Below are 27,316 nucleotides of genomic sequence, written 5' to 3'. Positions count from 1 at the left end.
GACCCGTTCACCTTGAGGCTTTCTTCTTTCACGATGAAGCTACTGTAGTGCTTGTAGATTTCTATGGCTTCCCTGGACAGGCATGCGTGATAGCTGTTCTCCACATCAAGAATTTTCTTGTTAGCGATTTTTATTATGTGGTCAGTCTCACATAACACCTGCTCCGCCACGGCCGATTTCTCCACTTATCCCAATTTGCAGTCTCGTGTATCTTTGGTGATTTTGGTGTTGATAGATAACCCAGTCACTCCAACACAGGCTATTTCAAATGAGGCTATGAGGTATATTACTGATAATGCAGGTGGGTGCCTTTCGCCTTTCCCGTTCTGAGACACTCCTTGATTATCTTGGTCGCTTTGTAAATATATTATTTACGTTCTGTTTGCGCAATATACGCTCGATTCTGTCCATCACGCTGGGGATTTATAGCAGAAAGGCTGTATCTGACGTATCCTTCGTACGTTTCAAATCACATCACAGGCAGCTACAGTTCTGACAGCTAATTCAATCTCCGTATCCACTGGGGTCTTATACACAAGTGACTAGGAGATTCAGGTCGCTTCGGCGAGTGATTTCACGATACTTCTTACGGAACAGGTGCAATATCCATTGCTCCTCAGAACGGTTAACAAGCGTTATATCTTAAGTCACAGATGTCGCGACTCTCATATTTGTTTTCCACGCATCATGATCATACGAATCATCCCACTTTTCTGCTGTGGGTGAGCCGACCGAAGTGGCCGTGCGGTTCTAGGCGCTGCAGTCTGGAACCGCGAGACCGCTACGGTCGCAGGTTGTGTGTGGATCTTCCTTTGATTTTCAAACCGACAAGGAAGATCAAAGAGTGTCTTAGATCGGCGAAGGAGAAAAGAGACCCATTTGCAATGTCGGGAATATACCGTATCTCTTGCACATGCGGAAAAGTTTATGTCGGAATGACTGGACGATCCATGAACACCAGGATCAAGGAGCATAAGCGACATTGCAGGTTGGGGCAGGTGGGGAAATCGGCCGTGGCAGAGCACGCACTGAATGAGACCGACCACGTAATAAAATTCGCCGACACGGAAGTTCTGTCTGTAGAGAAGCACTATCACACGCACTTGTTCAGAGAAGCTGTAGAAATCCAAAAACACGCGAACAGTTTCAACAAGAAAGAGGAAAGACTTAAGGTAAACGGATCCTGGCTTCCCGTACTGCAGCGAACGACCGTCGCAGGTAGCAAGAGGAGAAACGCACCGGAAATGACCGCGGAGAAGCCCTCGGACGTTGGCGCGCCAGGTACATATAGCCTGCGGCCGCGAGCTCGCCTCCAGTTCACCACCGGCAATGGAGGGTGAAGTTTTGACAATGCCAGCCACTCGTGCTGGCGAAACGTCAGAAAAATCATTAGATGAACGTCGGCAGAAGAACCCGAGACAGAAGCCAATAGGCAGTTTGTCAACAAGTGGCCACGAAAGCATTAACAATTTTGTATTTTATACTGAACCATACAAAATCTGTCTGCTGGATTAACCCTGGATGTCTGGCGATTCTATGTAGTATAAGTAGCCAGTTGATATCTGAGTTATAAGTCGAGGTGATTATTTCCTCTCTGTATTATCATTACTTATACTGGCTGACAAAAACAGTGAAGCAACCTCAAGGGGTGGAGCAAAAGAAATGAAGCATCAGGAGTTGAGAGGATATGTGATACCATTTCAGTTACCACAGGAACGTGTCAAATTAAAGAGAAACTGACAGTATGAACCCATTTCTCAGCATGACATTGCGATCCACTCTGCTCTGGCTGTAAACTCACTTCGTTTGGGGAGGCTGCGGTAAAGCCATTGCATACTCTCCTAAGACAAACTCGCCTACAAGTCTTGTAAGTGGTACCCGGTATCCTAGACACTAGCAATGGGGTCGGGTGATGGCACCACTCATGTTCCACCGGGGACAGGCCATAAAGGCACCTTTACATCACGCAGACAGTCTATGGAGACACGTGTCATGTGTTGACGAGTATTGTTCTGTTGAAAGACGACATTTGAAAATTCCGCTGGTACACTTGAATCTGAAATAAGGTAATATAGTTAAAGTGCCACTTTTCGCACCATACAGATATTGCATCTAAATCATTTTGCAATTCGTTTTGGTCATCTGATGGCTTTACAAGAAGGTAAATGACAACATCATCTGCAAACAATCTAAGAGGGCTACTCAGATTGTCTCCTATGTCGTTAATATATATCAGGAACAATAGAGGGCCTATAACACTTCCTTGGGGAACGCCGGATATTACTTCTGTTTTACTCGAAGACATTCCGTTTGTTACGACGAACTGTGAGCTTTCTGACAGGAAATCAATTGTCGTCGATACTATCTCTTTGAAATCATTCCACATCTTTTCTGCGCTCACATGATATGATCAGAAGGGAAGGAGTGAAGACTGTCTCTGAAAAAGACGTTAAGAGAATTATTATAAACTTTTTTAAATAGATGCACTTCGTGTTTCTTTTTTATGGTTGTGGGTCTTACGGTATTCAACGTAACAGAAACTGCCTTGTGGTCGATAATCCCTGTAACCGTTATGATACTCCCTATTTGTTCAGGATTATTTGTTGCTAAGAGGTCAAGTAGTAATTTACCGAGAAAGCATTCAGTACAATTTCAGATGACGCTTTATGCCTGCCGCCGGCTGTAAAAGTATAATTTTTCCAGCATATCGACTGTAGATTGGAGTCACCATAAACTATAATAGTATGATTGGGGTACCTATTTGAAATGAGACTCAAGTTTTCTTTGAACTGTTCAGCAGCTGTATCTTTTGAGTCGGGAGATTGGTAAAACGATCCAATTAATAATTTAGTCCTTTTGTCAAGTATACCCTCTACCAATACTATTTCGCAGGAACAATATACTTCAATATGAGTACAAGGTAAAGTACTTCTGATAGCAATAAATACTCCTCCAGTAATTGTATTTAATCTACCCTTTCTGAACATAGTTAGGTCGTTCGGAAAAATTTCGGCAGAACTAATTTCCGGCTTTAGCCAGCTTTCCGAACCTATAGCTATTTGACCTTCAGTGCTTTCTATTATGGCTCGGAGCTCTGGTTCCTTCCCAACACAGCTACGATAATTTACAACTACAATACCGATCGTTTCTACAACTAGCTTACTGTGTTTTAGCTGTCCCCTTTTAGTCAGCTGCCATTTCTGTGGTTTCCTGAGACCCTCTAATCTAAAAATCCGCCCAGTCCCTTCGACACAGCCCCCGCTACCCGTGTAGCCGCTTCCTGCGTGTAGTGTACTCCTCACCTATTAAGCGGAAGACGGTAACCCACCACCCGATGGCGCAAGTCAAGGAATGTGAAGCCTACACGGTCACAAAACCGCCTGAGCCTCTGATTGAGACCCTCCACTCGGCTCTGCACCAAAGGACCATAGTCTGTTCTATTGACGATGCTGCAGATGGTGAGCTCCGCCTTAATCTCGCAAGCAAGACTGGCAGTCTTTCCCATTTCCGCTAGCAGCCCAAAACAAGAGAAAATCTCCTGCGATCGAAAGCGACACACGTCATGGGTACTGACGTGAGTCACCACTTGCAATTGGCTGCACCATGTACTCTTCATGGCATCCAGAAGCACCCTTTCACATCCGGATAGACTCCCCCCGTTCTGCTCATGGAGTGCACACTGGATTCCTTCCCCTCCTTGGCAGACATGTTCCTAAGGCCACGTTGGAGCTCCCAACTACCAGCAAACCCACCCTTTGTGAATGCCCAGATCTTGCGGGCTGAGAAGCTTCCTCTGGAAGAGGGTGAACGATTGCACCCGGCTCAGAGACTTTGTCAGCCACAGATAACCCCCGAAACCTATTCGTCAAACGAACTGGGGAGGCCCTACGATCGGCCAGTAGGAAACTCTCCCTGCCAGGCTCTGGAACGATCTCCCACTAGACCACGGGTGAGGGGTCAACCTCAGTGCAGGCAGTACCTGGGGCGGCCACAGCAATGGACCTATCGGGGGACACGTGGGACGTGCTCGACGTCCCTCGCATACCCACTTCCGACCCCCAGCAGTGAAGCCCCTTGGCAGCAGCCTCAAGCTGTGTGATGGAAGCCAACACCACCTGGAGCTGTGAGCGAGGGGTCACCATCTCAGCTCGCATCTGCACCTAGCAATCACAGTTCCTATCCATTACAGAAGACGCTCCTGTTTAAAGCTCGTAAAGATATGCAACAAACGAATGGTGTACTCTCCTTATTTGCAGCAGGAGCTAGAGGTGCTCTGTCACTGACAGTCTAACCGACACTCCATTCCCTGTTCTCGGACTGCAGGCGCAAATGTGAAGGGTTATGATGTGTTTGGTGCACAGTACGACGGTCTTCCCTTGTGGTGGTCAGACGTGGTTGATCGGACCGACCAGTGGTGTGGGATGATACGCAATGTGGAAGGCAGTACATTCCATGTTCTCTAAAGGTTCAAATGGCTCTGAGCACTATGGGACCTCACATCTGAGGTCATGTCCCCTAGACTTAAAACTACTTAAACCTAACCAAGCTAAGGACATCACACACATCCATGCCTCAGCAGGATTCGAAACTGCGACTGTAGCAGCAGCGCGGTTCCGGACTAAATCGCCAAGAACTGCTCGGCCACAGTGGTCGGCTCCATGTTCTCGGATCGCAGTTGCAGATATGAAGCGTTTACGATGTGCTCGTGCGCAGTATGGCGATCGTTGTTTATGGTGGTTTAACTTGCTACATCGGAACCTTGACAACGACTATGTCTGCCTCAGATTGCCATGCAGCCCATAATCGGACCACTGTCGCTTCCTAATGCCCCGCAAAACTTGTTACTGCACGTTTCGAGCTTCCGTCGAAACGGAGATCCGGAATGAGGTCCCTTTTGAAACTCTGTCAGATACTCACACGAGTACACTGCATCTCCGTGCCCTTCACCCTTGTCAGCCAACATCTGGCACTGTTCACGCCCGTTAGATATCCGACCAAGTCTGATGACAAAACAATGACACGAACGACAGTAACGTACTTTGGTGACCATTCTACTGTTCACACAGAATGGTCATTCACATAGCCGCCGATGGTGTGTACGTGTATGAAATTGATGGGATACCGACCATGTTTCTAGGTTCTTCACATTTTTGTCGTACAGTGCATTTCTACTTTATTCATTTTGGACACTAGTTCTGTTAGGGGTTACTGTTTCTGCTGGCTTATAATAAGCTCGTGACATCCACAAAGTATAAAAAATACCATTAATTTTTTAGCGTAGAACCGAAATCGTTCCGGTCGACCACGTCAGATCACTACAAGTAAAGATCACCATGCATGAGATTTTCACTCTGCAGCGGAGTGTGCGCTGATATGAAACTTCCTGGCAGATTAAAACTGTGTGCCGGACCGGTCCCGAGTTCGAGTCTCGGTCCGGCACACAGTTTTAATCTGCCAGGAAGTTTCAGAGATCACCATATTGTCCACGAACACATCGCAACCCCTTAATATCTGCGCCTGCCATCCGAGAACAAGGATAATAAAATGCCATTGCAGTATCAGGAGTAGGAAATATATTTCCTTCATAATTGTTCTGAAATAATTGTGTTTTCTGTAATGCATAGTCTGTATGATAATCGTTCGGCTCAACTGCGTTGTTATTGTTGAGATCTAGACTTTTTGATGATACAATTAACTGTGTAATATGTTATCTTTCTTACGTTGAATAACGTAATCATTATAGGATATTACAGCGATTATCGTATGTAAAGACACCATACAGAACTTCCGGACAAAATCGTTATTATGAGGCTCAGAAAGACATTGACAAAATTGTAGATTACTTCTTTCATTACTTAATGCAGTTTTCTGACAGAAAAGTGGGGAACCAGCTGCCTCAATCTTCATTCCGCCTTCCTTATCAAACATTTCGGTAGTCGAACATATTCGTGCCCTTTTAAAACGGAACATTCTAAATAATTTTACCCAGAACTCTGGTTGTAATGAGGCGGCCGGAGTGGCCGAGCGGTTCTAGGCGCTACAGTCTGGAACTGCGCGACCGCTTCGATCCAAGGTTCGAATCCTGCCTCGGGCATGGATGTGTGTGATGTCCTTAGGTTAGTTAGGTTTAAGAAGTTCTTGGTTCTAGGGGACCGATGACCACAGCAGTTAAGTCCCACAGTGCTCAGAGCCATTTGAACCATTGTGGTTGTAGTGACGCCTTTATGCTCTGCATCTGCTCTCACTGCCGCTGTCTATGTGTGTCTCTCCCACTGTCTCCCTTTTCTCCCACTGACACTGTCGGTCTCCCCCACTGTCACTGTCTCAATCCCCTTCTCTCCCTCTTCCTTACCCTGTGTCCTTCTCTGCCACCTTCACAGTCACATTGTCTTTGCCCCCTCCTTTTCTGTCCCATTCCCACTATTTCTTTCTCGCTTGCAGTCTGCTGTCTTTCTCTTCAATCACAGTTGTTTCCTTTGCAGACTTGTCCTTGGGGATGGTTTGCTCGAAGTTTTGACCACCAGACTAACTCGTCGTTACAGGGGATGAGCCAAGGTGGGCAAATTTTTTCGTGGTACAGTTCGCCGGTCTGCGGAGGGTCCAGATACCCAAAGCCTATGTAGATCTCGACTTATCTCGCTTTTTCATTTCCACTGTATCCTCTCTTTTACTTCCACTGCTTGTTCGATCTCTCTTTCTCCCTTCTGCCACTGGCTCTCATTGATCATCAGTATCTCCTCTCTTTTGCCTCATACTGCTACTTTCTCCATTCATATGTTTTTCTCTTTTATCGCCACTTTCTCTCTACCACTACCCTCTCCCCCTGGCATTGTCTCCACCCTCTTCCACCGTCACTTTCTCGCTACCACTCTCTTCCAGCACAAAAAAGCGCGAATAGCTTTGCATGCCAAAGTTTTTGGCAAGGGCCGGTCGCAATAGCCGAGCGGTTCTAGGCGCTTCAGCCCGGAACTGTGCGACCGCTATGTTCGCAGGTTCGAATCCTGCCTCGGGCATGGATGTGTGTGATGTCCTTAGGTTAGTTAGGTTTAAGTAGTTCTAAGTTCTAGGGGACTGATGACCTCAGATGTTAAGTCCCATAGTGCTCAGAGCCATTTGAACCATTTTTTTTTTTTTTTTTTAAGGAAGGCGGAATGAGGATCGAGGCAGCTGGTTCAGACTTTTCTGTCAGGGTGGAGCACATTCGTCTTTGTACTCTGACGCGAGTATTTTTCAGCTGGTTCCCTTTTTTTCCCCTGTTGCAGCACAGTGTATTACTCACATCAAATGAATTTAATACATCAGAAATACTGACAGTTTATTTATGTACTTCAACACATTTAGATACTGTGAAACATATAAACAAGTACGCATCATGCAAAGGTAACACAAAGCCGTCTGCCTCCGAAAGCAAGCTCACTTTACTCTACTTTAAATAAAAATGCACAACATTTTTAAGCTCAACCTATAGTACGCCAAAAAATGCAGTGTTTGATTTGCGATTACAAATAATTTCATATGACTAAATAATTGTCTAGTAACGTGCTTCCGCTGCAAGGTGGCACGATGAATAATGTCCAGGCTACAACAGCGAGTACAAGCGTGAAGGCGCCATTATACAGCGACAGCGCGTCGTAAAGTTTTATTACTGCAAAATGGCGACAAAAGCTTACTTTGGTGGCCTCTGAACCATTGCGATGAGCCCAGAACCCTTCCTATGTGTTCATTACACCAGTTAAGCTACATTTATGCCGAAAATTACGTGCATATTTTACGTGCGTAATTACGGTAAATCTGAACCTCTGGCTGCCGGTAACGGACGTTGATATCAAAATGAGTTTCAAAGGTCATCGAGAACATCACCTTAAGAACATATGGCGAAAATTTCGACGATTTTACCTGAAGAGAAATTGTAGAAGTAGCCATCCCCACAACTGGTATTTTTGGTACCCAAATATCATGTTTTCGGGTATATCTTTATAACGGTTCAAGATTTTCGAAAACAAAGAAATGGCGTTTATAGATAAATGTCTAAAGAATGTACTGCTGCAATTTGAGCCACTTTGTATGGTAATTATTTAGCTAATTACGGCCCAATTACAAAAACGTCCAAAAACTGTTTTTTTTTTTGCGGTTTACTGCGTAAGTACGGTTATTTTTGAATCTCTGGATCTCGGCATCGGATAACGATATACATAAAGAGTTTGAAGTTCCCAGAGAACATCATCTTAAGAACTTATTGTAAAAAGTCGATCATTTGCCATGAACAGAAATTATAGAAATTTCCATCCACACAGTTGATACACTTGATACAAAAAAAAGTCATGATTTTGAGAGGTTTTCCTCGAAAATGCTCAAGAATAAATGGTGCTTTCATAAGCCATCTAAGGCCCACCCTAGATCACACCTAACAGAAAGGAACCAACATATTTGCTCAATTAGACTGGACTGGAGGACCTTGTAATGTTAAAATTTTGACCCTGTCTCTACGATAGCTACAGTGCGTCCGTTCTTCGGCTAGGTATAGAAATGTTCGCTCGGCCATTTGCTATCCAAAACGATTCATTCATTATCTCTTTGATGACTAGAACCCGAGATATAACTCCCTGAAAAACAGCTTTTTTGCGCGTGGCTTTTGGAGCATATTGATAGCTTGCACTATCGTGCAAGGATCCACTCATATATTTGCATTAATTAGTGCAAGCAGCAAACTGTAAAATGTCTGTCATAGTTTAATCAACCAAACTCATTTTCATAAATTTTTGTTTGCTGGCATAAATTTAATGACGTTTCCGTATAATTTCGTTTAATGAGCATAAAGATGTTGCTGTGAAAAGAATACACCTTCACTGAATATTAATGTATTTTCCTTTAGAATAAAGGAAGTGCGTATTTTACCTGTTTCTAATCGAATTATGTACTAATGACACCGAAATGTTCGAGACTACTGGCAAGTGGTACCATCTATGGGAGGTCGTGAAAGTAAATATTGACCGTTGAACATAGCTAGGCTGCGGCTGCGGTTCACTATTCTGCCGCCAGAGGCGTGCTCTTTCTTGTCGTGCTCTGCCATCTGGCGTAGGTTGGTTGAACTGCTACATCCCTTCCGCAATCCTGCAGTAACGGAATTAGAAGGCGAAAGAAATGCAGGAAAACATTAAGGGAGAATAAAGGGCAATCTGTAAACGAAACAAGTTGTGTTTCCCGTCTGAATTTCCTTTCCAAAACCTAGTGACGTAATTCGTCTGGTGGCACTGAGCGTTAGGACTTGCGGACTTCTACATTGAAGTACTGTAGTAAATTGTCGGGCGTCGAAAGATACAAAAGGAAGTACTTTGTTATCCGGTGATGCTGTATTGTAACCTATCACCTCGGACTACAAGCCCAATCGAATGAAATGCAGTATTCACGAGATCGTAAAGCCGCCTCAATGATCAACATTGTTTAATATTCGCTTATCAGGTTGTTGGATTTCTACCACAGTGTATACCAAGCTTAGGTTGAGGGGACAAAATGACTACTGCGGTAACCGTGCTTGTAGTTTCCAATAAATGTAAAGGGGATACTAATTTTTTTTCTCGAGAAGATACATATTTGGTTTTAGTTCTCACCATCTAGATTGAATGAATTTTGTTCTCATGTCCATGAAGGATTTCTATTTGTCAATACGTGTAAATGACTATTCACTAAGATCTTAAATGTCTTTTTAAAGAGAGAATAGTTCTCATTGCTTGTTCTCTTTCCCCATTACATACTGTACAATCTTGTAAGGTCGCGGAAAGAAATTATTGCTTGATGTGTAGTGAAATCATGGGAAGAATTTAGGAAAGTTTCGTTGCCTGTCACTATCTTACGACGCATACTGCTCGTAACATATAGTACAGACGGATAGTTGCATCTCTGCGCGGGTGCTGTTTGAGAGAGAGTCAACAATTTTTTTAGAATGGTTCAGATGGTTTAAATGGCTCTGAGCACTATGGGACTTAACATCTTAGGTCATCAGTCCCATAGATCTTAGAACTACTTAAACCTAACTAACCCAAGGACATCACACACATCCATGCCCGAGGCAGGATTCGAACCTGCAACCGTAGCAGTCCCGCGGTTCCGGACTGCAGCGCCTAGAACCGCATGGCCACCGCGGCCGCCAATATTTCTAGATTCCTATGTTAAAACTATGCTATGAAACGTTTTTATCTTACATTCAAGAAACCCTGATTGAAAGGAGTATATCCCGAGTTCAGAAATATTTTACTAATACAGAGGAAAGGAGTAGATAAGGACAAAGTGGTAAATGTACGTAACGCACTGTACTATTCATGTTTACGAGACGTTATTGAAAACCAACCACAAACTTGACAGTGCCTCTCCCATGCTAGCACATACAGCAAGTACCTGGTATAACGTAACTAGTCCGCTTGCTGGATAAGACAATAAACAAATGGAAACTGGAGGAAAATATTCGCGGACACATAGTCAGTCTTTAGTTGAAGGCCTGTGTGAATACAATCTACATCTACATCTACATCCATACTCCTCAAGCCACCTGACGGTGTGTGGCGGAGGGAACCTTGAGTACCTCTATCGGTTCTCCCTTCTATTCCAGTCTCGTATTGTTCGTGGAAAGAAGGATTGTCGGTATGCCTCTGTGTGGGCTCTAATCTCTCTGATTTTATCCTCATGGTCTCTTCGCGAGATATATGTAGGAGGGAGCAATATACTGCTTGACTCTTCGGTGAAGGTATGTTCTCGAAACTTTGACAAAAGTCCGTACCGAGCTACTGAGCGTCTCTCCTGCAGAGTCTTCCACTGGAGTTTATCTGTCATCTCCGTAACGCTTTCGCGATTACTAAATGATCCTGTAACGAAGCGCGCTGCTCTCCGTTGGATCTTCTCTATATCTTCTATCAACCCTATCTGGTACGGATCCCACACTGCTGAGCAGTATTCAAGCAGTGGGCGAACAAGCGTACTGTAACCTACTTCCTTTGTTTTCGGATTGCATTTCCTTAGGATTCTTCCAATGACTCTCAGTCTGGCATCTGCTTTACCGACGATCAACATTATATGATCATTCCATTTTAAACGCGTAGTCCCAGATAATTTATGGTATTAACTGCTTCCAGTTGCTGACCTGCTATTTTGTAGCTAAATGATAAAGGATCTATCTTTCTGTGTATTCGCAGCACATTACACTTGTCTACATTGAGATTCAATTGTCATTCCCTGCACCATGCGTCAATTCGCTGCAGATCCTCCTGCATTTCAGTACAATTTTCCATTGTTACAACCTCTCGATACACCACAGCATCATCTGCAAAAAGCCTCAGTGAACTTCCGATGTCATCCACCAGGTCATTTATGTATATTGTGAATAGCAACGGTCCTATGACACTCTCCTGCGGCACACCTGAAATCACTCTTACTTCGGAAGACTTCTCTCCATTGAGAATGACATGCTGCGTCCTGTTATCTAGGAACTCCTCAATCCAATCACACAATTGGTCTGATAGTCCATATGCTCTTACTTTGTTCATTAAACGACTGTGGGGAACTGTATAGAACGCCTTGCGGAAGTCAAGAAACACGGCATCTACCTGTGAACCCGTGTCTATGGCCCTCTGAGTCTCGTGGACGAATAGCGCGAGCTGGGTTTCACATGACCGTCTTTTTCGAAACCCATGCTGTGCGCCATGAAAGGGAAAGTAGAAATATTACTCATCAAAATTGGTTCAAATGGCTCTAAGCACTATGGGACTTAATATCTGAGGTCATCAGTCCCCTAGAACTTAGAATTACTTAAACCTAAGTAACCTAAGAACATCACACACATCCATGCCCGAGGCAGGATTCGAACCTGCGACCGTAGCAGTCGCACGGCTCCAGACTGAAGCGCCTAGAACCGCTCGGCCACAGCGGAAGTCTAGTACTCATCAATGGAGAGTGTAAGAACTGTAAATGCAGTAACGTTTTCTTACTTACAATATGGGCATATAAAATAACAGTACTGTTGTACATTTAAACGATATTTTGTGTACAGAAATGACAGCCTTTGAATAAAAACTGAATCTCTTCGTTGGCTTACACTGTACTCACAAAAATCTTGAACTGAAGACTGTGATTACACAATAATACCCTATATAATCTGACGCATATGTTATCTAGCTGTGTGTGTAACTGAAGTTAGATCTCTGAAAATTCTTTAACTCTTGCGAAATACATTGAGTTGACAAAAGTCATGGAATAGCGATATGCACATATACAGATGGCGGTAGTATTGACTACACAGCGTCTAAAAGGGAATGCACATGCTTTGCTCTTTTCCTAAACGACAGTCCTTTCTGTCTGTGTTTTTTGTAGTCTATGTTTTTTTTCAACTGTTCCTGCGTGTCCATCATGTGCGTTTTCTTACCCTAACGTTTCTGTAGTTCCTTTTAGCGTCACGAGCGTTGACGCACTTTGTTACCGCCTAACTCACTGCCGAAGGAGGTCGGGCCATATGGTGGTCTGTCGTCTGCGCTGATGGTTTCTGAGCCTATTGTCAGACTGCCGCAGCGCTTCATAGATCCGTCCGGCAGACTTTTTTTTATTCGGTCCTTAATCATGAGGATCCCTGTTTCTTCGTGCAAGGCCCTGGTTGGGTAGTCTCGCGTTAGGTGTAGGGCGAGTCACAGTCCTCTTCCTTGCACCCCCTGTAGCCGACTTATGTGGGTATCGGCTGCGTTCCCCCACACTACAGACTCGTGTTCTAGCACTGATCAGATCAGTGCCAGATATAGCGTAATTCCGTAGTGAGGAGGAAGCGCCGATTGTGGGTTGAGGAGGGGATGTAGTGCCTTCAAACGACCGTTTACTTTTCCCCAGACCTCACGGATGTGCGTGTCAAGCGTTACGCCTATTTTAGGTATTTAGCCGTGCGAGACCAGGGGATGTTGCCTCCCATTTATTTATTTAGCGTATGGCAAGTACAAAGCACGTTTATAGAGAAATAAGCTGCTACAATAACTTTATAACTTTGGCACTAAGAACGAGACATAAAGAATTAAATACAGTTACGTCATGAACAACATATATATACGAGGGCAGTTCAATAAGTAATGCAACACATTTTTTTTTCTGAAACAGGGGTTGTTTTATTCAGCATTGAAATACACCAGGTTATTCCCCAATCTTTTAGCTACACAACACTATTTTTCAACGTAATCTCCATTCAATGCTACGGCCTTACGCCACCTTGAAATGAGGGCCTGTATGCCTGCACGGTACCATTCCACTGGTCGATGTCGGAGCCAACGTCGTACTGCATCAATAACTTCTTCATCATCCGTGTAGTGCCTCCCACGGATTGCGTCCTTCATTGGGCCAAACATATGGAAATCCGACGGTGCGAGATCGGGGCGGTAGGGTGCATCAGGAAGAACAGTCCACTGAAGTTTTGTGAGCTCCTCTCGGGTGCGAAGACTTGTGTGAGGTCTTTTTGTCATGAAGAAGGAGAAGTTCGTTCAGATTTTTGTGCCTACGAACATGCTGAAGTCGTTTCTTCAATTTCTGAAGAGTAGCACAATACACTTCAGAGTTGATCGTTTGACCATGGGGAAGGATATCGAACAGAATAACCCCTTCAGCGTCCCAGAAGACTGTAACCATGACTTTACCGGCTGAGGGTATGGCTTTAAACTTTTTCTTGGTAGGGGAGTGGGTGCGGCGCCACTCCATTGATTGCCGTTTTGTTTCAGGTTCGAAGTGATGAACCCATGTTTCATCGCCTGTAACAATCTTTGACAAGAAATTGTCACCCTCAGCCACATGACGAGCAAGCAATTCCGCACAGATGGTTCTCCTTTGCTCTTTATGGTGTTCGGTTAGACAACGAGGGACCCAGCGGGAACTAACCTTTGAATATCCCAACTGGTGAACAATTGTGACAGCGCTACCAACAGAGATGTCAAGTTGAGCACTGAGTTGTTTGATGGTGATCCGTCGATCATCTCGAACGAGTGTGTTCGCACGCTCCGCCATTGCAGGAGTCACAGCTGTGTACGGCCGGCCCGCACGAGGGAGATCAGACAGTCTTGCTTGACCTTGCGGCGATGATGACACACGCTTTGCCCAACGACTCACCGTGCTTTTGTCCACTGCTAGATCACCGTAGACATTCTGCAAGCGCCTATGAATATCTGAGATGCCCTGGTTTTCCGCCAAAAGAAACTCGATCACTGCCCGTTGTTTGCAACGCACATCCGTTACAGACGCCATTTTAACAGCTCCGTACAGCGCTGCCACCTGTCGGAAGTCAATGAAACTATACGAGACGAAGCGGGAATGTTTGAAAATAATCCACAAGAAATTTCCGGTTTTTTCAAACCCTCGTAATTACAAATTAACATTTAGGTTTTTAATATATTGAACTGAACTTCGAGTCGCATCCAGGAAGTCCGTTGTTTGACCTGAGTAGGCTCTCAGAGGGCACTCTGCAATGACGTGCCGGATCATCTGCTTCTCAGCGCCGCAGTCACACTTTGGGGATGGTGCTCTTCCCCATTTGTGTAGAGAGTCCGCACATCGACCGTAGCCCGTCCTGATCCTGTTGAAGATGGTCCAGGTTTTACGTGGTAAGCCAAAGCCTGGAGGTCTGTTCGACGGTTTCAGTGAGGTGTTTACCTGTGGTGGTGCTGATTGTTCCCATTCCACTTTCCAGCGTTCTTCAAGACAGAAACCATTTTCCTCCAGATCTTTGGTCCTTATAAGAGGTCGATGTCTAGAGCGCAATCTATCTCTGTCAATGCCATTGCTCAAAGCGTGAATCGGAAGTTGCGGGTTGTCTTGTATTTTTTTTTAATTCTCTGAGAAGCGCATGTTCTCTTCGTAAGTGAGGTGGCGGTATGTGGCTCAGTACAGGTAGCCAGTGAATGGGAGTTGATTTTATCGTACCTGAAATAATCCTCATAGTTTGGTTCAGTACTGTGTCCACCATCTTGGTGAGAGCGCTCTTTAGCCAAACAGGGGAACAGTACTCTGCCGCAGAGTATACAAGTCCCAAAGCAGAGCATCGCGAGGTAGAGGCGGAGGAGCCCCAGCTGGTACCACATAGTTTCTGAATGATATTGTTCCTAGTACGGATTTTTGCAGCAGTGTTGATGAGGTGTTGTTTGTACCTCAGGGTTCTATCTAATGTCACTCCCAGGTATTTTGGATTTTTATTATAAGGCAGAATATTGTTGTCAAAATATATCTTAAAGCGTCTGTTAGCCAATTTATTATTCAGGTGGAAACACATAGCCTCAGTTTTAGTTGGACTAGGTTGTAGTCTCCATTCACGAAAGTACGTTCCCAGCAAGGACAAGTCGCTTGTCAGGACAGTCTCAGTATGCTCCATATCTCGATGTAGTGTAGCTATGGCCCAGTCATCTGCATATCCAAACTTTTCAGATTTAGTATTAGGCATATCGGCTATATACATGCTGAAAAGTAGCGGTTCCAGGACTGATGCTTGGGGCAAGCCATTATTGAGCTTCATTGTTTTGCTCCTATAATTTCCAAGTATCACCTGGAATGGTCTGTTGCAGAGCATCTCGTTGGTAAGGTTAGCCATTTTCAAACATGGCACGATGCGGAGTAGTTTGTAAATCAGGCCTTGCCTCCATACAGTATCGTAAGCCGCTGTCAGGTCTATGTTTTTTCTTGTCTTTGGAAGCCTGCCTCGATGTAGGAAGTTAGTGAGAGGACTTGATCTGTGCAGCTCCTGTTTGGCCGGAAGCCTGCTTGTTCCACAGGGATACACTTTAGGATATCTGGACTTATTCTGTTACATATAAGTCTCTCCAGTAGTTTGTAGATCATGCTAAGAAGGGCAATTGGGCGGTAGCTGTTTGGTTGGTCATTCGGTTTACCTGGTTTCAGTATCGCTATAATTTTTGCTTTCTTAAGCGTATTTGGTATTCTTCCAGTTTCCATCATGCTGGAGAAGAACTGTGCAAGCCATAATTTTGCAAATTTACCGCAGTGAATCAGAAACTCTGGATGAATTCCATCAAAACCTGCAGCTTTCCGTGGCTTGATGTCTCTCAGAGCCAGTGTTATCTCTTCGATTGAGAAGGGCTGCGAGTGTAGTGAATTGTTTCCTACTAAAGATTTCAACTTTTTAAGTTCCTTTTCAACTTTTAAGGTATGAACTCGATCCCGTGGAGCTCTAGAGGTTTTACTGATGTGCGCCGCAACTGTGTTTGGAGAAATAGAGCTGGTTGGTCGTTGGTTCCTGCTACTGCCTCCAAGCTTCCGAAGTAGCGACCACGCCTTTCTGCTTAATTTTGTGAAGTCCATTTGCTCAACAGTCTCTATCCATGATTCGCAATGGCTGAAGGTCCATCGGCACTGTACGTCTCGTTATTACGACGGCCTGGCTTTTAGTAGCATTAAATTTCAGCCGCCATTTCGTTGGAAAGGGCACGCATTGGTGGAGCTTTGTGCTAGTATCTCTATTCGCAATAAATTTAGCAGATATTATCCACATATGCCACTAAATGCAGCTACAAAATTATCTCACGGTACCACACATTGTTCAGGAGATATGACGTCATAAACAATGAGATGCGTGAATAACTTCCGCGTCGTACACGGAGTTTTTAAAAACATTTATTCTTTACTATCAAGACACTCGTACGGTCGAGTCAACGGAAATAAATACGTGACACTTGGCAGCTTTTTTGAGAGCGTTCAACTGTGAAGCGCAAACGGCTGTCGTTGTCTTAGAGACGTCTACAAAATCGCGTTGTAGACACGTGAAGCACCTGTACTTATACATTTGTACTTTAAACATATTTCTCTGTACGACCGTTTCATAATTTCAAAGGAATAGATCGATATGACAGTTTGTTGATATTACGCAACAAACACATAATAGCAAATTGAATACCCCGGAAATGCCTTGTTTGTACGTTAGTAATAAACAAAATACAGGTGCAGCCGTTATTTCATTGGGGTGTGTCTTAGGTTAGTTTAACATGGAATGGTGTAGCAAGAGATTAACTGAACATGCGAGTACCAGTTTTACGATATCACTGAACTTTTCTACATTATATGATTTTGCTGATTTTAGAAGATGCTGATGTGTTATCTCCGTGCTTGCAAGTTGAATTTGATTTTATATACAAAAAAAAGTCTGCCTTTCGCAAGACACCATGTACATTCTTTTTCCTTATTTTTTACGCACAGCCGGCCGCTGTGGTCGAGCGGTTCTAGGCACTTCAGTCCGGAACCATGCGGCTGCTATGGTCGCAGGTTCGAATCCTGCCTCGGGCATCAATGTGTGTGATGTCCTTAGGTTAGTTAGGTTTAACTTGTTCTAAGTCTAGGGGACCGATAACCTCACATGTTAAGTCGCATAGTGCTTTGAGCTATTTGAACCATTTTTACGCACATATTTGACGTCAGTGGGTCTAGTTCTGTTTCAGAAGATTAGATGCACACATTGGCATGCTTTTATGCATTTTGTGGCTAGACAGCACGTCATGTTTTCTTTGTACTGTGCGCCAATGATGTCGTTTCGTGTGTTCCAGTGAAACACACCGTTTCTCTCACCGTTTTCGCCTTCATCTCCTCATTGAGAGGTGTTGCGATACATAAGACCTCTCGATCAATGTGACGACGTAAATTTATCTTTATTTCGAGTTGTATTTAATAACTTCAGATACCGCACGACATGACGAAATATGAGACACAGCAAAAAGCCATAAAACGCATAAAAGTTGGCCGACTTGGACAATGCAATCTATAATATTAACTCAGCAAATGCCACGAGGTCACCGGCTTCAAAGCACTATTAATGCCTGATCCCGTGGTTCTGGCTGGGCGGTGAAACATCCGTCACTTTCCGTGCGGCACTCAGCGTGCTCAAACAGTTTCAGAAACGCAACGAGACTCAGTGAAGATGACGTAACTGTGGCTAAATATGAAGTAAAAAGGAAGAATAATAGTTTTTGTAGAATGCTTAGCATTATAAAAACTAGATTCTTTTACAGGTTCGGCATATTTTCCTTATTAATACACCGTCTTCCTTTTTATATTTCATTTTCATGTTTTAGTACACAGAATTTCAAAGCCAAAGCTCTATTTTCAAGGATTACTTTGACGTTTCTTTGGGCACTAAGGCGTACTTCTGCCTTTGTTTTTCACCTAGAAGTGAATGGATAACACAGTTTTACGCCAAAAAGCATCTCAGCCGAGGTAAGCAAAATTGATAGCTGTTAAAGTTTTCAAGTTTAATTACGCACGATTTTTGAAATTGTTACGTTTGCACTTACACTTCAATCAATGTAATGTGCTTACGGCTATATTACAGTCTTCAAATAAAGCACTTTCATTTCTGATTTAGATTCAGTAAAAAAGCCACAAAGAATGGATATCAGCCATTCACAATTAACAAACTCCATAACATAAAGAAAGAGACAAGTAGAAATGAAACATCATACTTGCTAAGAAGAGGCACAAAAAACATTAATAATTATTGTATTTCATTCACTTGAAGATACGTCAATTGTGGGTTACATAAACACATGACATAAATTAAAATCGTTCAAAGCAGTTTCAGCAAAAATAATTTTTACCTTACACCATGTGCTGCACGTAATTTGGCATGTTTGACACAAATTACTCGTCACATTTTGCTACTTTTGTTGATAAGGACCTTGAGAAGCAATGTAAACATATTTTGTTTCGCTCATAAAAACAAATCAAGTGAGATTAAATAGCCTTGCACAGAGAAGCGACATGATGGCTGGGAGTGGTGTCGCATAGTGGATGAGTACAAGACGGGGCTAAGGGAGACGGTGGAACTTACTACGAGGGGAGGGTACAATTCTGTATGTGTAAGGTAGAAGAGAATGAACTTTATTCATTTTTGCGCGACTGTGGTACTGACCGGAAGTCATTATTTAATACAGAAAATAGTCTTTTATGTTCAATGCCTCTTCGTTTATTCAGCATGTAAGTGGACTTTAAAACCTGTTGCCTATTCATTTTTGGTTTCTACATTATTTTACGATTTGTGCTTGAGGATGATACTTGGCAGGATGTGAGATCTTTATTGGTATCTAATAGTGTCTGTTCCGTGTCATGAAGGTGAGTTGTCGTTGCGGATTTGTGATGTAGGTCCACACATTTAGCGGACGTTTGTTGATCGCATCGTATGCCAGCCGATCTACCTGTCCTGCCTACCCAAAAACACTAACTGTCTGGGCATGTGACTATTAACACCTAGTTGTTTGTCAGCAAAATTTAAGTGTGAGGCAAGGAGTGCTTTGTTTTGTTGTTTGTGTAGTAGTTCATTGTACTCGTACAATATTTTATGGGTTGGTTAGAAATTTGATTGACGTATCTTCAAGTGAATGAAATACAATAATTATTAATGTTTTTTGTGTCTCTTCTTAGCATGTATGATGTTTCATTTCTACTTGTCTCTTTCTTTATGTTACGGAGTTTGTTAATTGTGGATGGCTGATATCCATTCTTTGTGGCTTTTTGTTAGATTTATTTAATTTCATGGTCCTTATCCTCTTGTGTAATTGAAAAGATCGCGGCCCTACCATGCATTCGCATGCAGCTAGCTGTGAGTTATTGGGTGGGAGAACGCGTTGTCGACGATTTTGTCTGCTGCTGTTTTCTTTCTATAAGTTCTGAAACTGTATCTGTCACTTTTTTTATAGAAACCGCTAGGCATAGAAAATTTAAAATTTTATCTGTATCATACTCAACAGTGAATTTGTTACTTGGTTGGAACTAGCTGAAGAGGTTACACAATTGTTTTGTTTCATCTGTGTTTCCCTGAATAAGTATACGATCAACATATTTATAATAATTTGGTTCTTTAAGTTCTCATTATAAATGTCAACTAACAGACTAAATCTCATTGTTAGTCTACCTCCACTTAATAAAATTTGCTGTTAAATCGAAAGTAACTCTGTTTTAGCGCAAGTCATATGAGAAACACAACTTGTTCAATTTTTGTTACAGGAAATTGGTTCGAATTCATTAATGTTTGTTTATGATGTCTAGTGATGGTTTTACTGAAACATTAGCGTTACAGTATCAAAATACACTAAAGAAAAATATATTTGTGTACACCATCAGTTGCTGTATAACCTAAATTCCTTATGTCATCTTGGTTTCTGATGTACTAAGAGTAGTTATCTTAATATTGAGCTAAAAAGAAAACGTAAGGGTTTATATAATTTTCAGACAAATGTGTTTAATATACCAAAAAATAAGAGAGTGTAAGGAATTTTTATCCAGTACCAGAAGATGATACAACGAGTTTTTGAGCATTGCTAAAATGCAGTCTACATGGACTGAAATTACGAGTACATTTCAATAAAATTTACACAGCAGCTGATGGTCTACATAATCACATCTGTACTAAACATGTTACAGCTGTAGGACACCATCCTGCTAAAATATTGCAATTTAAAGAGGTCTTGATTCATTTGGTACCTGCACGCTGTGACTGCGTGAATTCTTTCACTATCATTTATTGCTATATCTGCTGTTTTCAGGGGTGTATGTTTCGGCAGATTGTCATGTTGATCAGATTCTTATTGAGCTTTTCCGAGAATTGGCAACAGATATAGCGGGTCTAATGCGAATGCCTTCTTTATGCAATTTGCGTTGCACTCTTATATACGTTCTTGTAATTATGCATTTGGTTTCTTGAATTGTGACCTGTTCTACCTCATTAATAATGCTGTTCATTCATTCTTCACTGTTTCTGTGATCTGTCTGGCAGCTCGTGCAGGAACGCCATTCTGACCCTAACAGCCGGAGTCAGCAGTCATGTGTGTATGAGGGGTGCTTGCTTGATAATACGAATGGTGTGTATTTCTCTTTTGCTGATGAAGGCTGCGGCCGAATGCTTTATGCAAGTGCCTCTTAATTGTGCCTGTCTGCGAATTAACGCGTCTTCTTTATAGTAAGTACCAATCTACACTACAGGCCATTAAAATTGCTACACTACGAAGATGACGTGCTACAGACGCGAAATTTAACTGACAGGAAGAAGATGCTGTGATATGCAAATGATTAGCTTTTCAGAGCATTCACACAAGGTTGGCGCCGGTAGCGACACCTACAACGTGTTGACATGAGGAAAGTTTCCAACCGATTTCTCATACACAAACAGCAGTTGACCGGCGTTGCCTGGTGAAACGTTGTTGTGATGCCTCGTGTAAGGAGGAGAAATGCGTACCATCACGTTACCGACTTTGATAAAGGTCGGATTGTACCCTATCGCGATTTCGGTTTATCGTATCACGACATTGCTGCTCGCGTTGATCGAGATCCAATGACTGTTAGCAGAATATGGAATCGGTGGGTTCAGGAGGGTAATACGGAACACCGTGCTGGATCCGAACGGAGTCGTATCACTAGCAGTCGAGATGACAGGCATCTTATCCGCATGGCTGTAACGGATCGTGCAGCCATGTCTCGATCCCTGGGTCAACAGATGCGGACGTTTGCAAGACAACAACCATCTGCACGAACAGTTCGACGACGTTTGCAGCAGCTTGGACTTTCAGCTCGGAGACCATGGCTGCTGTTAGCGTCGACGCTGCATCATAGACAGGAGCGCCAGCGTTGGTGTACTCAACGACGAACCTGGGTGCACGAATGGCAGAACGTCATTTTTTCGGATGAATCCAGGTTCTGTTTACAGCATCATGATGGTCGCATCCGTGTTTGGCGACATCGCGGCGAACGCACATTGGAAGCGAGTATTCGTCATCGCCATACTGGCGTATCACCCGGCATGATGGTATGGGGTGCCATTGGTTACACGTCTCGGTCACCTCTTGTTCACACTGACGGCACTTTGAACGGTGAACGTTACATTTCAGATGTGCTACGACCCGTGGCTCTACCCTTCATTCGATCCCTGCGAAACCGTACATTTCAGCAGGATAATGCACGACCGCATGTTGCAGGTCCTGTACGGGCCTTCCTGTATACAGAAAATGGTCGACTGCTGCCCTGGCCAGCACATTCTCACATCTCCCACCAACTGAAAACGTCTGGTCAGTGGCGGCCGCGCAACTGGTTCATTACAATACGCCAGTCACTACTGTTGATGAACTGTGGTATCGTGTTGAAGCTGTATGGGCAGCTGTACCTGTACACGCCACCCAAGCTCTGTTTGACTCAACGCCCAGGCGTATCAAGGCCGTTATTACGGCCAGAGGAGGCTGTTCTGGGTACTGATTTCTCAGGATCTATGCACCCAAATTTGCGTGAAAGTGTAATCAGTTGTCAGTTCTAGGATAATATATTTGTCTAATGAATACCCATTTATCGTCTGCGTTTCGTCTTGGTGTAGCAGTTTTAATGGCCAGTAGTGTAGTTTTGCTAGAGTGTTAGTATTGGTTTTGACAAATAAATCTTCTGCGTCTGTGTTCTGTGTATATTCACGGACAGTCTTCATAACCTAGAGTTTACAATCACAACAACCCATTGACGGTACGTCTGTTGCCGCGCGGGATTAGCCGAGCGTTCTCAGGCGCTGCAGTCATGGACTGTGCGGCTGGTCCCGGCGGAGGTTCGAGTCCTTCCTCGGGCATGGGTGTGTGTGTTTGTCCTTAGGATAATTTAGGTTAAGTAGTGTGTAAGCTTAGGGACTGATGATTTTAGCAGTTAAGTCCCGTAAGATTTCACAACCATTGAACATTTTTTTGTTAATAAGCAGATTTCTTAGAGTTATAAGGACTTGTCTAAGGTGTCAGTGTAGAGGTGATTGTGAAACATCAGCATTTGCTTGCCTGCACGTGTTGCGGACAGCGCTGTCAGTCTGCCTCAGAGGGCGATTGCTCGTGGTCTGCGCAGGAGGCGGACATCGCGATCGCGTCGATGACGATCACGTCGGAGCGGGAGCGCGTGATCGACTTCAGCAAGCCGTTCATGTCGCTGGGCATCAGCATCATGATCAAGAAGCCGGTGAAGCAGAAGCCGGGCGTGTTCAGCTTCCTGAACCCGCTCAGCAAGGAGATCTGGGTGTGCGTCATCTTCTCGTACGTGGGCGTCAGCATCGTGCTCTTCATCGTGTCACGCTTCTCGCCCTACGAGTGGCGCCTGCTGCCGCCCGGGGGCAGCGCCGCCGCCGCCGCCACCGCCACCGCCGTCGGCGTCGGCGTCTTCGACGACGCCGTCTCCGCGGGGGTGGGCGTCGGCGTGACGGGCGTCGGCCGCTGCGGCGTCCTCGCCAACGACTTCAGCATCCTCAACAGCCTGTGGTTCGCGCTCGGGGCCTTCATGCAGCAGGGCTGCGACATCTCTCCCAGGTAAACACACACACACACACACACACACACACACACACACACACACACGATACAGAGTACTGCCACATTTCTTACTCGTAGCCGGGGCGCTATCTTGCCGGTGTTGAATTTCCAATATTGAAAACCAAATACCTTAGACACTGTTAATGATGTGTATCTGCAGTTAACATTATATATAATGTCATTGTTATCTCATCTACAATAACAGGTATTCATATTAACAAAGAATGTTTAATGTTATTTAAGTATTAAAAAATAACCAGAGTTAAAATTTTATTCAGGACCATAGATGCATGGCTGTGCTACTTTTGGGGAGGAACCTGTGGACATTTCATAGCAGTAGTTTAGGTAGCTTCTGACAACACAGAGCATCTGTAGTGAAACAAAAAATGAAAAACTGGAAAAGGCATTTAAAATTTTCACACGAAATTTTATTTTCTGAAGTGTTTCATATGCTATTTAAAGACATGGATTTGCAGTTAATACTTTACATTGTCTGCAATGTCATTATTTTCTGATCTACAATAATCAGGACCATTGGTGCATGGCTGTGCTACTTTTGGGGAGGAACCTGTGGACATTTCATAGTAGTAGGTTAGGTAGCTTCTGACAACACAAAGCATTGTAGTGAAACAAATGAAACACTCAAAAAGGTATTTAAATTTTTCACACAAAATTTATTTTCTTAACTGTTTCATATGCTATTTAAAACTACCATTATTTATAGTTTGTGTTATTTTTAGCACCACTGTTCAAAGAGCCACCCTCTTCCCCTTCTTCTAGTCCACTGCTTCTTTTTTTTTCTTTTTGCGGAAACTTTAGCTTTTATTTCTCTTGCCGCATCTACATCGACAAGTCTTTTCACTGTATGCTTCCCCAAACCTAATGATTTCTCTTTACCTAGTCTCACTATTAAATGTAATTACACGTCTTAGGAATTTAATTGTAGTGTCTTCAGCCCAACCAAAGAAATGCGGAGCTGGCATACAATGCAGTTCCTTGCTGATACATCTTCAGATAGCTTTACTACACCACAACCAAAAGAAAGATCACTGTTTAACTTAGAACAGAACAGAAAATTCCCAATTATATTTGCCTTCATCTAATTTTCTTCAATGAACTTCTTTCTTTTTGAACCTCTGGTAGAAGGAGAGGGAGGCGCTTTCACTGCACTTATAGTAGCTACTACTCCTAGTTTCTTCACGTTCATACGATAAAAGTCCCACAACGTCTGCTTGCTTAGGCAACCATAAACAGTAATCAAGTTGATTCCATTGCAGCTGTTGTGCACAGCGACAGCAGTAAATTTCAAAAAAGCAAAACAGGGATCAGCAATCAATCGCAAATCCAATCCGCATTTTCATTGCAGATCTAGGTTTCAGCTGTTGTATACCTATCTTTAGTGCATTTTAATAGAGTCATCAGCAAAAATCTAGATCTACAATAAAAGTAAGTGTAAATTTGCTAAAATGGTTGCTGAAACCACTACTCCCTTGTTTTTCAAAAATACAAAGTAGGAACTTCTTTACGGAGCATAGCGCAATAACATAGCGCAAGCTATTCGCTAAAACAAAACAAAAATTCTTGGGTAACAGTTTTGAAAACATACTCAAAGACGTCTATGAATCTCATACATCAGAAGGCATTTGGTCAATGCAGATATATAATAAAAGGACGATAAAACAACCTGTCTCATTACGACCGGCCGTATTATAAAATAAAGGAGTCTCTCCTAAGGATCGTAAGGCGCACTTTCTCTGGTGTTTCGGCAGGTATTTACAATTCCATTCTTTCAATGCATAGCTGGAGTCAGACCAAATAATGTCCGAAGTAAAAGACACCTCAAGCAAGGACGGCCAATGATCTCTTAAGCGCGGATGTACACAAGGCTCGAACTCTTCGGGAATCGGCAAAATGCCGCAAATAATGAGAATGCGCTAGGGCACTACATTACTAGTGTCTGGATAAGTAGAGATTTAGGTTTGACGGGAGCCTGCTAGCATAGCTCATGCAGTTGGGACGAGGACTGTGTCCGGGTGACTAAGCGGTCAGAACATCTGCCTAGTCAGTAGGAGACTGGGGTTCCCGTTCCGGCACAAACTTTCAACGTTTCTTATTGGTTTAAATGAATGCCCACTCGAATCCAAAGTCTGTAATTCCTTTGTATCTGAAGATTTGCACACGTCTAAGACCTTAATGAATAACAGCGCTTAAGAACATTTAATGTTAATAAAAATAACTAATAATAATAATAATAATAATAATAATGACAGCAGTGACAAAAGCAAAAGGTATTTGTGGTGTAGAAAAGTGAGATATTATGACATGCAGAATTCTCAGAAACCAAAATACAGATCAGCAACACGTCTTATCGACCTATGGAAATCCGAAAAAATCTAGTGGAAAATATTACTTTGTAACTTATGGGGATGCGTGAAAAACAGAAACGTTACTGTTGTTTTTATATATTCGTTAACAGCTACATTTTTTGCCTAGAAATGTTACTGGGTTCTCTGATATAACGTGGGAGATCAGTCCAACGTCCAGCTGCTGTTGCTATGAAAGTTTACGGTTTAACGTCCCGTCGACATCGATCTAATTATAGATGGATCACAAGTTCCATTTTTCTAAGGACAGGGAAAGAAATCGGCCGTGTCTTTTCCTAGGCAGAATCCTGGCATTTACCTGGAGCGATTCTGGGAAATCACTGAAAGTCTAAATCGAGATGTCCGGACGCACATTTGAACTGTCGTGCTCCCGAATGCGAGTCCACTGTGCTAATATACACAGATATTGTTCCTGTGGGAACAAATATTTCTGCTGTGTTCAGTCCAGCAGTCAGGAGATGTGTCCGCATATTCCTTGGTTAGTAGTTGGACAAGCCCCTGTTCCCAGGCGTCTACCAAGCGTTCCCAGTCAAGGACAAGTTGAAGATTCGTGTTTATTGTCGCCAGTAGTAGATCAGTATCATGGGTTGTCGGGTGTTCTGCCGGATATCAGCGTCGTACTTGCGCGATATTTCGGTCACATAGCTCGAGACCTTCATCAGGTGCGACCTGAGACTGCTCCTCGAGTGGATCTGGTCCAGTATTTATGCCTATGGCCTTCCCCCTCCACCAACGGCTGCAGGCGCTTCCTCTGTGGTCCGCGCCCATTCCCTGCGACCTGTTGGAGCGTTGATGCTCCGTTTTCCGTCCGCTGCGGTTCTAGGTGTACCCTCTGCGGTCCGCGCCCACTAAACCCGCTCCTGGGATCCGGCTCTGGAATTGTTAAAGGAGCAACGGGGCCAGCTGCAACACTACACAAACAGAAGAACCAGAGAGATGGTAAACAAGCCCCTGACGGACTGCCAGGCGCACCAGACCGAAGATGGAACACCCAGAAGTGGGACTGGTGGGCGCGGACCGCAGAGGGAACATCCAGAGCCGCAGCGGACTAAAAACGGAGCGGCAACGCTCCAACAGGTTGTGGTGAGCGGGCGCGGACCGCAGGGGGAAAGCTTGATACTCCAGACCGTAGATGAAAGCCCCAGGAGCGGGTTTAGTGGGCGCGGACCGCAGAGGGAACACCTAGAACCGCAGCGGACGGAAAACGGAGCATCAACGCTCCAACAGGTCGCAGGGAATGGGCGCGGACCACAGAGGAAGCGCCTGCAGCCGTTGGTGGAGGGGGAAGGCCATAGGCATAAATACTGGACCAGGTCCACTCGAGGAGCAGTCTCAGGTCGCACCTGATGAAGGTCTCGAGCTACGTGACCGAAATATCGTGCAAGTACGACGCTGATATCCGGCAGAACACCCGACAACCCAAGATGTCATTAGATCGCCGGGAAAGCCTGAAGAGTTACAGATCAGTATCAGTTTGATTATTTGCACAGTAATGTCACAGTATCCATTAGGCGCTGATCTGAGTCACTTAACGGATTTTATGACGGTGTTGCCAAGAACTCCAACGGCCTTGACGCAGTGGTAACATGGGTTCGCGTCAGAACACCAAAGTTA

At 43.9% G+C, this 27,316-nt stretch overlaps 1 protein-coding gene across 1 annotated transcript in view; it reads left to right on the top strand.

The window, feature by feature from the left end:
• Positions 1-27,316, top strand: part of LOC126187999 (glutamate receptor 1-like) — a 1,505,209-nt gene that overhangs the window by 1,302,816 nt on the left and 175,077 nt on the right. Inside the window, exon 13 of the mRNA XM_049929408.1 lies at positions 22,861-23,315. Coding sequence (XP_049785365.1) covers positions 22,861-23,315 — 455 coding nt within the window. The remainder of the gene's footprint in view (positions 1-22,860; positions 23,316-27,316) is intronic.

Source organism: Schistocerca cancellata, chromosome 5 (assembly GCF_023864275.1).
Source record: "Schistocerca cancellata isolate TAMUIC-IGC-003103 chromosome 5, iqSchCanc2.1, whole genome shotgun sequence".
Lineage (NCBI taxonomy): Eukaryota > Metazoa > Arthropoda > Insecta > Orthoptera > Acrididae > Schistocerca > Schistocerca cancellata.
This window is presented reverse-complemented; position numbering and strand designations above follow the sequence as displayed.